Source organism: Symphalangus syndactylus, chromosome 6, assembly GCF_028878055.3.
Source record: "Symphalangus syndactylus isolate Jambi chromosome 6, NHGRI_mSymSyn1-v2.1_pri, whole genome shotgun sequence".
NCBI classification, from domain to species: Eukaryota; Metazoa; Chordata; class Mammalia; order Primates; family Hylobatidae; genus Symphalangus; species Symphalangus syndactylus.
The window spans coordinates 46,507,643-46,520,903 of record NC_072428.2 but is presented as its reverse complement, the minus strand read 5'-3'; the positions used below and the strand labels follow the sequence as shown (position 1 = coordinate 46,520,903).

Genomic DNA, 13,261 nt, shown 5'->3' with positions numbered 1-13,261 from the left:
TTAGTTTCCTATTGCTATTGTAACAAATTACTACAAATTTAGCAGCTTAAAACAATACAGATTTATTCTTACTATTCTGGAGGCCAGAAGTCCAGAATGGGTGTTACTGGGCTAAAATCAAGGTGTTGGCAGGGCTGTGTTCATTTCTGGAGCACTGAGGGAGAATCCATTTTCTTCCTTTTACTAGCTTCCAGAGGTTGCCACATTCTTGGCTCATGTCCGTCCTCCTTCCATCTTCAAAGCCAGAAATGGCTCATTAAGTCTTTCTCCTATTGAGTTTCCTATTGGGTCTTTCTCTGACATTTGCTTCTGCCTCCCACTTCCACTTATAAGGACCCTTGTGATGACATTGGACCGATCCAGGATAATGTCTCGGTCAGCAACCTTAAGTTCATATGCAACCTTAATTCCCCTTTGCCATGTAAGATGACATATTCACAAGTTCCAGGGATTACAACATGGACATCTTCAGAGAAGGGGGGGATTATTCTGCTTACAGCAAATAGTCTGGGTCTACCTTAGTTTGTGAGTTCTTTGGGGGCTGAGCTGTACTGTATTCATCCAGAGATTCCTTGGGAGCTGTTCAGTGCCCAGTATGCACCAGATGTTTATAATTTATTCAACATATTTGTTCCTTCCTTCCCTCTCTCTTTCACAGCGGTCTACCCCCATCATGGTCTGATAGCCCTCCCAACCTCTCTGGCCTCCCTGCCTATTGTCCCTTACAGGTGCTTCCCTTAGAAATGAATGGTTCCATATCTGAAAATTAGCTTAGGTTTGAGAACCATTGACTAAAGAGGTGGCCAGCTCTCTAAGAGGAAGGACCTTGTGGAATTGCAGCAAGTATATGTCACAATGATTCCTTCATTTTTTCCCCCAAAGGGACCTATGGCCATTTAGGTAATCGTTCACTAGAGAAATGGGGATAACAAGACATTTTGAGGAGTAGCAGATGCAGAGTTTGAGTTGACATTAACACTTGGAGCTCAAAGCATCATCATGGCCCCTCTTTAAGAGACCTTTTGGAGATCACTGTGATGTGATAGGGCAGAAAAGTCTAGGGGCCTTCGAATGTCCAGTGTGTCAGCAAGAGAGGCCAATGCTGAGCCCCTGAAATGGCACTATTCCTTGAGACCAACTCATCACTTTGGGAAAGTCAACTGCATCAGGCCCTTTCCATTCTGGAAGGGCCAATGGTTCATCTCTACAGGGATAGAGACTTATTCTGGGCATGGGTTTGCCTTTCCTCACCACAGAGCCTTAGTTAGCATCACTTTCCAGGGATGTACAGAATGCCTGATCCAAAGGCATGGAATTCCACACAGCACAGCACTTAACTGGGGGACACAATGACAGCAAGGGTCCTATTGAACTATGGTTTGTGGCTGCCGCAGGGCCCTTGTGATTCTTCGTGCTTAGAAACCAGCAGACAAGAAGAAGAGTCATACTGGCAGGGATAACTGACCCTGATCAACAGGAAGGGGCAAGGCTGCTCCTGCATAATGAGGGCAGGAGGAATGTGTATGGAGCCCATGTGATCCACTGTGCACCTCCAGGTAGCCCCACTGTAATTGTGAAAGGATGTGTAGCAACCCTGAGAAGGGTTTGAGTATTTAGCATTTATCCCCTTCTCTCCCCCTCCTCTCACTCCTAGAATGAAAGTTTGGCTCACACCATCAGGTAAGCCACCAACATCTGAGGAGGTTGTTGAGGGTGGGGGGAATTCGGAATAGATAGTGGACGAGGCAGAGAATGAAGGCCAGTTATGGCTCCTGCTTTCTTCTGAGTTCCCCTTGGGAATAGAGGCCCAAGGGAAATGGGGAGGAACTTCTCCCTGAACCTGGTGGAGAGTAAAGATCTGTGTGGCACAAGGGGTAGACTGTGATGTTAACACTATAGTTGTAGTATATTTTAGGGAGTTCAAATTATGACTCTTATTTTTTTATTTTTATTTTATTGAGACAGAGTCTCGCTCTGTCACCCAGGCTGGAGTACGGTGGCATGAACTCAGCTCATTGCAAACTCCTCCTCCTAGGTTCAAGTGATTCTTGTGCCTCACCCTACCAAGTAGCTGGGACTACAGGCATACACCACCACGCCTGGCTAATTTTTGTAATTTTGGCAGAGATGGGGTTTCACCATATTGGCCAGGCTCTTTTCAAACTCCTGGCCTCAAGTGATCCACCTGCCTTGGCCTCCCAAAGTGCTGGGATTACAGGCGTGAGCCACCACATCAGACTATTTTAGCTCTGAATTTTCCTTGATATGATTTGTCCATTAGTATTTGTTGTTGTTGTTGTTGTTTTTGAGACAAGGTCTCACTCTGTTGCCCAGACTGGAGTACAGTGGTGCGATCATGGTTCACTGCAACCTCAACCTCCTGGGCTCAATTGATCCTCCTGCCTCAGCCTCCCAAGAAGCTGGGACAACAGGTGCATGCCACCATGCTTGCCTAATTTTTATATTTTTTGTAGAGATGGGGCTTTGCCATGTTGCCCAGGCTGTTCTTGAACCCCTGGGCTCAAGTGATCCATCTGCTTCGGCCTCCCAAATTGCTGTGATTACAGGCATGAGCCACTGCACCTGACCCATTAGTTTAAATATATTCATGAGAATAGACCATAATATGTAGCTGGCTGGAGTCTCAGAAAACCTTGGCATGCCTTAATATTTGAGAATCCCATTTCATTTCTTATTAATCTCTTGAGAGCAAAGAAAATCCTATAAATCCTGTCAGAGAATGTCAAGAGTTTGGACCCATGTTTTAGATAGTGACAACTGTCCTAGTGGCTTTTAAATAGCCATCCTGCACCTGCCATTTAGAATATTTATTTTTGCTCTCAGAAGATATTTAGAAACAAGCAAGGGAAAGGAGCCAAATCATTTACAGATTCATGTAACCAAACCAAAATGAAACCAAGATAAGAATGTTCACAAAAATTTTAACCCAGGAATGTAGAAAAAAATTAAATTATGCATGCATGTATTAGTCAGGGTTCTCTAGAGGGACAGAACTAATAGGATAGATATATATATAAAGGGCAGTTTAGTAAGTATTAACTCACATGATCACAAGGTCCCACAATAGGCTGTCTGCAAGCTGAGGAGCAAGGAGAGCCAGTCTGAGTCCCAAAGCTGAAGAACTTGGAGTCTGATGTTCAAGAGCAGGAAGCATCCAGCATGGGAGAAAGATGTAGGCTGGGAGGCTAGGCCAGTCTCTCTTTTCACGTTTTTCTGCTTGCTTTATATTCTAGCCGCACTGGCAGCTAATTAGATGGTGCCCACCCAGATTAAGGGTGGGTCTACCCTTCCCAGTTCACTGACTCAAATGTTAATCTCCTTTGGCAATGCCCTCACAGACACACCCAGGATCAATACTTTGCATCCTTCAATCCAATCAAGTTGACACTCAGTATTAACCATCACAACGCAGAAAGAAACAAAAGTAAATTTACCAGAGAAGTCATGTCTTGCAGACAGAAAGTGGATTCTGGAGAAACCAGAGTACTCAATCCAGAAAGACACTTGTCTTTAAACCAAAAAAGATAAAAAACCTTTTATCATTCCAGGAGAACGTACAGTCCTTTATTAAAGGTGGCTTTATAACTAAACCAAATCCTGAATAAAGTTGATATAGGAGTTAAGAAATTAGGCAGATAGGGTAAGGAAGTCCTCGGTAAGGTTTTCCTTTTAATGAAAAGTAGCTCCCAAATAATTTTCTTTTCTAACAAACAGCAGCCTGTAAAATTGAGCTGCAGACATAGACAAGCAAGCTAGAAGTTTGCATGGGTGAATGCCAGCAGTTGTGTCAATAGGAAAAGGCTACCTGGGGCTAGGCATATCCAACATGACAGCTCCATCTTCCCTTCTCTTTGCTAGCCACGCATACCTTAAGGAGCAGACAAGATGCTGCCAGCCAAGCAAAGACCTCATTTGCATAATAAGATTAGGGTGGGGTGGCCAGATTCCCTGGGCACTATGTAATGTCACACTTGGTCCAACCAATCTTTGGGCCCTATGTAATCAGACATCACCTCCTCAAGCCTGTCTATAAAATCTGGTGCACTCCACTGTGGGCCAAAAGTCCCATTTGGGAGCCCATCTCTCTTGAAGGACAGAGCTAGCTGTTCTTTCTCTTTCTTTTGCCTAGTAAACCTCTGCTCTTAAACTCACTCCTTGTGTGTGTCTGTGTCCTTAATTTTCTTGGCATGAGGCAATGAACCTCGGGTATTACCTTACACAACAACTCCGGTTCAAAGTCAAGAGCTTCTACCAAAAAGGGGGAGGGTTGGCCTGACAGAAAATGCACCAGGGCAGAAAATGTGAGCCATAGAAACAGGGTGCTCAAAGGGCTCAGGTGAGTATTGCACACTAGTTCCAAGAGTCACGAATTCCTTCTGATATCCTTTTTCAGGTCCTGCTTCTGGACACCATTTATGTCACCCTACATAACAGAGAGGCTCTCTAAAAGAAAATAATATTTATTTAATAGGGCTGTATTAGTCTGTTCTTGCATTGCTATAAAGAAATACCTGACGTCAGGTGCGGTGGCTCATGCCTGGAATCCTAGCACTTTGGGAGGCCAAGGTGGGAGGATTGTTTGAGCCCATGAGTTCAAGACCATCTTGGGCAATATAGTGAGACCCTGTCTCTATAAAAAAAATTAGCTGGGCATGGTGGAGCACACTTGTAGTCCCAGCTACTCAGGAGGCTGAGCTGGGAGGATTGCTTGAGCCCAGGAGGTCAAGGCTGCAGTGAGCTGTCATTGCGCCACTGCACTACAGTCTGGGTGTCGTAGCAAGACGCTGTCTCAAAAAAAAAAAAAAAAAAAAAAAAACACTGTAAGAGGTTGAACTGGTTCATGGTTTGCAGGCTGTAAGGTTGTAGAGGAAGCATAGTGGTATCTGCTTCTGGGGAGGCCTCTGGAATCTTACAATCATGGTAGAAGGCCAAGCGGGAACTTTCATGTCACGTGGCCAAAGCAGGAGCAAGAGAGCGAGGGGGAAGATGCCACACACTTTTAAGCCTCAGGAGAACTTACTCACTGTCATGAGAATAGTTACCAAGTTGATGGTACTAAACCATTCATGAGAAATCCACTCCCATGATCCAATCAGCTCCCACTAGGCCCCACCTCCAATTGGGGATTACATTTCAACGTGCGATTTGGGTGAGGACACACATCCAAACTATATCAAGGGCATTGCAATGGGAATACCTATATAACACCATAGTAAACTATGTGTGTATTCAGGGAGGTAAAGGAACACAAAGGTTTTTTAAAGGAAAAATGAGGATCATTACATAATTGTTTTGAGATAATTATCCTGGCTACAAGGATCAATAATAAGGGTGACACTAATCCAAGGCTGGACAGGCAGTTGCTAGACAGATGCATTCAGAGGAGTAATTTTTTTTTTTTTTTTTTTTTTTTTTTTTTTTTGAGACGGAGTCTCGCTCTGTCACCCAGGCTGGAGTGCAGTGGCGCAATCTCGGCTCACTGCAAGCTCCGCCTCCCGGGTTCACGCCATTCTCCTGCCTCAGCCTCTCCGAGTAGCTGGGACTACAGGCGCCCGCCACCACGCCCGGCTAATTTTTTGTATTTTTAGTAGAGACGGGGTTTCACCGTGGTCTCGATCTCCTGACCTCGTGATCCGCCCGCCTCGGCCTCCCAAAGTGCTGGGATTACAAGCGTGAGCCACCGCGCCCAGCCAGAGGAGTAATTTTTGTGTAAGGTTGCAATGGCCTTTGTGCAAGGTTGCAATTTTTGCATTTTTTTTGATAGTTTTTGTTATCAGGCATTTATGCATGAGTACTCTCTCTTCATAGCTTTCCCTGGCTCAATTTATCAGGCTTTTTTGTTTTGTTTTGCTTTTTTTTAAACATAAGTGACTCCATTTTGATTCTGACAACTTTAACATTGACAACCATGAAAAGATTTCTCTCAGATCTCTGACTGCAGGGACTGTCATTGACTATTGGCCTCAGCTGGTATATTCTGAAATCTATTACTGTGTTTCCACCAAAACCATGCTTCCCATGGACTGCTCTTAGCCAATGATTGAGCATGGCAGGGATCCTAGGAAGGCCCATTCTTGGAATATGTGGGATTTCCCTGATGGCTCAAGGACTTCTTATCTGCCTTGCTGAACTTCCTTAGAACTGCACTGCACTCCAAGTCTCCTCCACTCACCTTTGCTTCCCTTTCTTTTTCACAAGGATTACACCAGCATCATGGTCTCTTGGCTCTTCCAGCCTCCCCGGAGTTCCTGCCTATTAGGCGTCTGCTTCTCAGAGGACTGAGACACATTTCTGTTACTCCAAGAACAATTCTGTTACCAAGGACCAATGCTGTGGTCCTTGGACCAGCAGCACTGGCCTCATTAGAAATGCACAATGTCAAGCCCCACACCAAACCTACTGAATCAGAATCTCATTTTAACAAGATGATTCATATATGCATTACAATTTGAGATGCACTGATTTAGATGATTTGGATTTTTCAGCAAATCCTTTAAATTTCAGTTTGGAAACTGAGTCCTTGCCGAGGTAAATATTTGGAATCACAAAGTAACAGATCATCTGCATCTTGCATTTTTATAAGTCAAAGCCCTGCAAAGTTAAGGGACTGGTTCAAGGTCATAGATTACATTAGAAGACAGCCAGCACTAGAAGCCAGGTCTCTTGCCACCCAGCTCTTCCCTACCCCCGCAGGCTCTGCTGTGAGCAGGCTATTTGCTGTAAATATGCATTGTTTAGTGTGGTAGCAGTGGAAATAAGGCTAGTTGTGGTAGAGTACAAAATATATTTGTTCTTTGTTCTGGGTTCCTGGCGCACAGTGTCTAAAACCCTAGAAATTTCCTAAGTGGTAGTTTGTTATTCCTAACACACCCCACCCTTTAGGAGTATCTTTTGTTATTCATAACTGCCCTTTGCAACACCTGAGTTTATGCTAACAAGGTGATTCAGGGTGGGGTCCCTAGTAGGTTAAGGATGTGGGCTGGTCATCTGAAAGACCAAACAAGTGAATAGAGGGTGGGAACTTTCAGCCACCCCCAACCTCGGGGGAGGGAGGGTAATTGGAGACTGGGTTGTAAAAACTCTTGAATAATGAGATAAGGAGTGCCTCTGGGTTGGTGAACACATCAGATGCTGGGCAGGTGGTGTGCTGCCTCCCTCCATACCGTGCATCTCTTCCCTTTGGCTGATCCTGAGGTGTATCCCTTAGAAATAAGCTGGTAAATGTTAAGTAAAGTGTTTTCCTGAGTTATATGATTTGTTCTGGCAAATTACTGAACCTGAGGAGGGGGTTGTGGAAACCTTCATATTTATAGCTGGTTGGTTAGAAGTTCTGGTGGCCCTTGGAACTTGGAACTAGTGTTTGAAGTGGGGGCAGTCTTGAGGACAGACCTGAACTTGTGGAGTCTATGCTAAATCCGGGGAGTTAGTGTCAGACTTGAACTGAATTGTTGGATGTCCAGTTGATGTTGGAGAACTGGTATAGAAACATGACATGCATTTGTTTTATCAGAAATGGCCTCTGAAAAAAAATATTAGTCCAAACTCAGATGTGCTGTAAGTATAAAATACACACTAGATTTTGAGGATTTAGTATGAACAAGGAATATATTTCATTACTTTTTTTTGGTATTGTTTACTCATTAAAATATTTTTGATATATTGGAGTAAATATATGGTAAAAACAAATATATTAAAATTAATGATTTTTTAACTTAAAGATATCTATGTGGCTTGCATTATATATGTTTGATGGTGCTGCTGTAAACCCGATCTCTTCGTGAACACTGCTTTATTCACTGCTTAATAGCTTTGGCTGGCATTGCTGAGGGAACTTCTCTGTTATCAGCTTGGGATCTTTCAGAAATTCTTTATGGGATGATAGGGCTACTTAGTAACTCTTACAAGAATCCCTGATTAAATACCTATAAATGTCAGTTTCCCTTGAGAAGCAAATCTGCCATGTTATTAGCAGTTTAAGCTCTAGCTCCGGAGTGGAGATAATAGAGTGAAGGGGTTTGGGAGGTGGGAATAAAGGATTTGGGTCAAAGGGGTTGGGAAGGGACTTATGCTATGTGCTCCTTTGAGTTTGTATCTTTCAAGAGCCCATATTAGAAGGGTTTTGTCACTGGGACCACAGAAGGAAGGGCCCTGTTAAGGCTCTTGCAGGTTGCCAAGCCCTAGTCTTTCTCCCTTGGAACTGTAAAGCAAAAAAGTATATAAGACAGGTCTCAATCAATTTAGACATTTATTTTCCCAAGGTTCAGGATCATGACCCAGGACACAGCCTCAGGAGGTCCTGAGAATACAAGCCCAAGGTAGTTGGGTTAAAAGCTCTTGTTTTTATGTTTTAGGGAGACACAAGACATCAACCGATACATGTGAAGTATACATTGGTTTGGCCTGGAAAGGCAGAAGCTTACAGGTCACAGGTGGATTCAAAGATTTTCTGATTGGCAATTGGTTGAAAGAGTTATTATCTAAAAGGCTGAAATTAATTGAAAGGAGAGTCTGGGTTAAGATAAGGGGTTGTAGAGACTTAGGTTCTTAGGTAGATGAAGTCTCATAGGTGGCTGCCCTTAGAGGCAACAGATAGCAAATATTTCCTATTCAGACCTTTAATAAAAGGTACTAGACTCTTAGCTAATCTCTTCAGGATCAGAAAAACACCTGGGAAGGGAAAGGGATCCTCTACAAAATGTAAATCCCCTTCCCCACCCCACAAGATACAGCTTTGCAGGGCCATTTCAAAATATGTAAAAGGAATGTATTTTGGGATTAAAAAAGCTTTGATTTCCTTCAGGGCTTGCTATCTGTTATGTGATGCTATACTAGAGTCAGGTTGGAATTTGGTATTTTATTGTGACAGTCTATTTTGTCAGTCTTAAGATCAGTTTTAATGTTAATGCTGGTCTGTTGTGTCTAAACTCCAAAAGGGAGAGGGTATAATGAGGCATGTCTACCTCCTTGCCCCAGCATCATGGCTGGAACTCGTTTTTCAGGTTTCTTTGGAACCCCCTTGGCTGAGAGGGGGTCCATTCAGTCATCTGGGGGGCTTAGAATTTTATTTTTGTTTACAGAACCCAGTATTCTCCCCTTTCACAGTTAAGACCTCAGGAATGAAGGGCATCCAGATACTGACACTGTGAACACAGCTTCTACTCAACCCCTAATCCCAGTTGTTTCCCTCCTGACTGAATCTCAGGGACACAGCAATGTGTAATGGTAGCTGTTGAGAGGCCTAGGACCAAGGAAAGGCTAGAGGGCCCTTGGCTAGATCAGCATGCTCTTGAGACTGAGGAGAACCGAAAGCTCAAGGGAATATGTCACTATATCTCACCTTGAGCCTCAGTGGCTATTTGGGGTCCTCTTGCTTGGCTCAGAGGACTCCGGATGTCAAAGGACTTAAAGGCTCAGCCCTGAGATGAAAACTTGCATTCTCTGTTGGCTACATGAGGTAAACTCATGGGCTTAACCAAGGAAGTATTGCCTAGAACTGAAATCACTGATCATTTGTACTGTTTAACAGTTCCCTGTTTGGGAGGCCAAGGAGGGTGGATCACGAGGTCCGGAGATTGAGACCATCCTGGTGAACACGGTGAAACCCCATCTTTACTAAAAATACAAAAAATTAGCCAGGCGTGGTGGCGGGCGCCTGTGTTCCAGCTACTTGGGAGGCTGAGGCAGGAGAATGGTGTGAACCCAGGAGGTGGAGCTTGCAGTGAGCTGAGATCGCACCACTGCACTCCAGAACTCCAGAGCCTGGGCAACAGAGCGAGACTCTGTCTCCAAAAAAAAAAAAAAAAAAAAAAAAAAAATTCCCTGAAGCAGAAAAATCTGCAGCTCAAACAGACTTCAATGTCTCATGCCTAAAATTTTCACAAATTACCATATACTCTGGGTGGTGGAATGAACCCAGAATAGGTAAGGGACTTAAGCAATTTCAAACAGCTTATTAGAGACAGAGTGGTAGGAGTGGCAGCACATGTGAGAATCTTGACCTCAAGTCTCTTACCTAAACTCTGCAGAAGTGTGTCTGGCACCCAGAAGCTCATGCTAACATGTCCGGTATCCCTGGTTACTTCTTGAGCAAAGGGCAGTGATGACATTAGGAGAATGAAGGAACAAAGTGGGTCATGCTTTGTTTTATTCTTGAACCTTTAGTCCCATGTATGAATCCTGAGTGTTACCCTCCTGAATGCTGTGCACTACAGAATGAACTTTAGTTCACAGTAAATGAGGGATGCTTTTTCTTAAGAAATAAATTTAATTCAAGGTGGTTAGTGAATGTGAGGCAATGTAATGCCTTCACGAAAGTTAAAGTAATCCAGTTACAAAAGAAGCACTGTGTATAGTCTCAAATAGCTGAAGGTACAATGGGCTCCATATTTTACAAAGTACAAAAAATTATTTCATATACAAAGAAAAATACAAATAATGTGCAAAAACCATTTTCACAGGTGGCAATTTATAAAATGGAAATGATTGATAGAAAAGTCCTTCATTCTTAATTATCCCCGAATTTCTTATATATTAACACAGTTCTATTTCCTAGTGTGTAGACAATTTTAAATTTGAAATTCTGATTTATTTTTAATCTACAAAGTATTTTTATTTTTTAAAAGGGAACCATTTCATTATTGAAATCTTATGAATGCATCAGTTAATTTATATTAAATTATAAGCAGGCTATCTGAAAAACAAGGATATAGAAATCATATATACACATTTTTGAAATATTAGTTTAGTATTTAACATATTAACATTTCAAAACAAATGCAATGATCTAGCTACCTATGACGCCAGCTGGTGTCAGTGGTTGTAGCAAAGATGCTGTTTCTGTTTACCATGAGCAAACAGCATTTCTTGGGTCTTAAGCTAAACAAACACAAGTTGTCAAAGTAAAGAAAATCTAAAGACAGTTCTTACTTTTCATGTGTAGAAGTGTAGTTTGGGTATCCAGTCATGCCACAGTGTGACTGTGGTCAACACAGCCCTTGTCACAGGTGTGTGTGGTCCTAAATAGCTGGCCTCTGTCTTTCCAACATCTTCACTTCATTGGGAATTCAGTGCAAGTGTTTGTTTTGTGAGTTAGTGCATTCAGCTTTTTTTGCATGTTATTTTGAAAAAGAAACTGTCAGGAAGCAGTAGATACATAAGAACACAAGGCCCTGGTCCTCAGAGAGCCTCTGGTCTAGAGAATTCAATGTTTTGGAAGTAGTGTTTTCCTGCATTGGGCTGCTCATTGTTGTACCATTCCCTGGATAATCTTTTTCCATCAGAATAATGCTGTGTGCTCCCTCTTTGCCTGCCACTGAACAATGACGTCTCTTGTTGTGAACCCCACTGGCAGAGCATGGACCATGGAAGAAGCACCTTTTGGCAGCACCAGAGAACTGAGCATCTCAAAGGTCAGGCAGTACAAGTAGATGCCTCTCATAGGAAACCTAGTCTAGGTAGAATATGAGACAATCTTGGAGGGTTTTGATTTTTGCTTGTTAAACAGGTCTCCAAGGAAATTGTGACCTCAGAGAACAAAAAAGGATCTACAGCTTTCATGAAGAAGGACCCAAGTAGGTGGTAGCCATTTTGCCTGGGTGAGGTTCACAGTTGGCTCAGGAGACATCTTGCGATTATTAACCACTAAGACCCTGTTAGAAAAATTTAGTGCAAGATACAGGGAGTGCATGGGGCTGTTGACCAGACCTGTGTGAAACACCTATTCAGGTTAAGTAGATATAGCAACCCCCGCAAGAGGGGACTGGGCAGGAGAACCTCAGGCCCTGGGATAACTTGTTGTCAGCTCAAGGATCCATGCTTTTTTTTCTGTCTGGCAGCATGAGTTCTATTTTTTCTGCGTGGGTTGACCATGGGCATCAGGCATCAGAGATACAGCTCTGGATCTTGTCCATCCATTGCTGGGCACTCTGTCCATCCTGGGCGCAGAAGTTATACACACGTTTGCTGGTCTTGAGCTACAAAACCAAATGACAGTGAACCAGAGATGAAGGGCAGGGCTGTTTTATGGATTTGGGTAAGTGGTAAATCAGTCCCTGTGACCTTTCTTTTCCATACTGCCCCAGAACCTCTGTATGAATTTTTCTTCCTCAACTACCATACTGTTACTACCTTTACTTTTCTGGTCTCTAGAGTCATAGCGGATGTTGACAGAAGGATACTGGCAGGAAAAGGAGACACACTGGGAGCGCCTTATTTTGCATTTTCTTAGTGTCTTCTTTGACTAAGGAGGAAGGGTCAGCAATGAATAGTGCCTTTAACCTCTCCCATGCACTGCACCAGTGTACTAAAGGTGAGGGAGCTCCTTATGCTCCAGGGGGATGCCTGAGATTCATCCATACCATAAAGTTGGCCTTTGTGTCCCCTTTCTTCAGTTGGAGCCATATTGGAAGCCCACTGTCAGGAAAACGGTCTCATGGCCTGAGCAGGGCCATAGAGGATGACCTATCCTTTTTATAAAGCCCTGCTTGACTCCAGGGACTACATAAGTCTCCTTCTATTATGTGGCCTATAAAGTGCCCCATGGCCTACCTAAGGGCTGCTGAAGATGTTAGGGTAGATACTTATCATGTGTGACTAAGGACAGTCTTTTGTGGGTAGTCAAGCATGAAGACCACTGAATACTAGGGAAATAGCATCTGTTCTTGAAAGTAGGTGGTGACTAAAATAACTAACAACATTTAACAAGGAGTTAATGTGTTTCCATGTGTGGCTGGACTCCTTTTGCACAAAGCAGTATGCAGCTTTTCTGAGACATACAGACAGGAAGAGAGGATAGCCTTGGGGGTCAATAATGCTGAGTTCAAGCTCTGGAACAATTCCCATAGCCAAGGGGGTCTGTCATCCATCTGTAGTCACTACCAATTGCTCTGCGAGCTCCATCATTCTTAGAGACAGACAGAATGATACACAGGCAGAGCCAGGAAAAGAGAAGTAAGATCAACTTACATCAAAGAAAGCCTTGTCACTTGTGTGCTTTGGGGCTCCCATGCTGGGGCCAGCAGGGATGACCATTTCTACTTCAGCCAGATCAATGTGGCCTTTACAGCTCGTGTCCTCACCTGAGTCATAGTAGCGCAGCTGGAACCAAAAGGATACAAATGAGATATAAGAGACACAGAAAGAGAAAATGGCATGGCTTTTCAAACTGCATTTGAATACCTTCCTCTGTACCTTGGTTATATATGCTAAACTATGCCTGGAAGAATATACAAAAAATTAATAA

The 13,261-nt window shown here is 43.3% G+C and overlaps 1 protein-coding gene across 5 annotated transcripts in view; it reads right to left on the bottom strand.

The window, feature by feature from the left end:
* Positions 1 to 10,265: 10,265 nt before the first annotated feature.
* The window catches only part of SBF2 (SET binding factor 2), a 546,228-nt gene continuing 543,232 nt past the window's right edge, over positions 10,266 to 13,261 (bottom strand). For all 5 annotated transcript variants that reach the window (XM_055282428.2, XM_055282429.2, XM_055282430.2 and 2 more), the window contains 2 exons: positions 12,985 to 13,116; positions 10,266 to 11,993 (listed from right to left, as the gene is read on the bottom strand). In XM_055282428.2, coding sequence (XP_055138403.1) covers positions 11,895 to 11,993; positions 12,985 to 13,116 — 231 coding nt within the window. In that variant the 3' untranslated portion in view covers positions 10,266 to 11,894. The remainder of the gene's footprint in view (positions 11,994 to 12,984; positions 13,117 to 13,261) is intronic.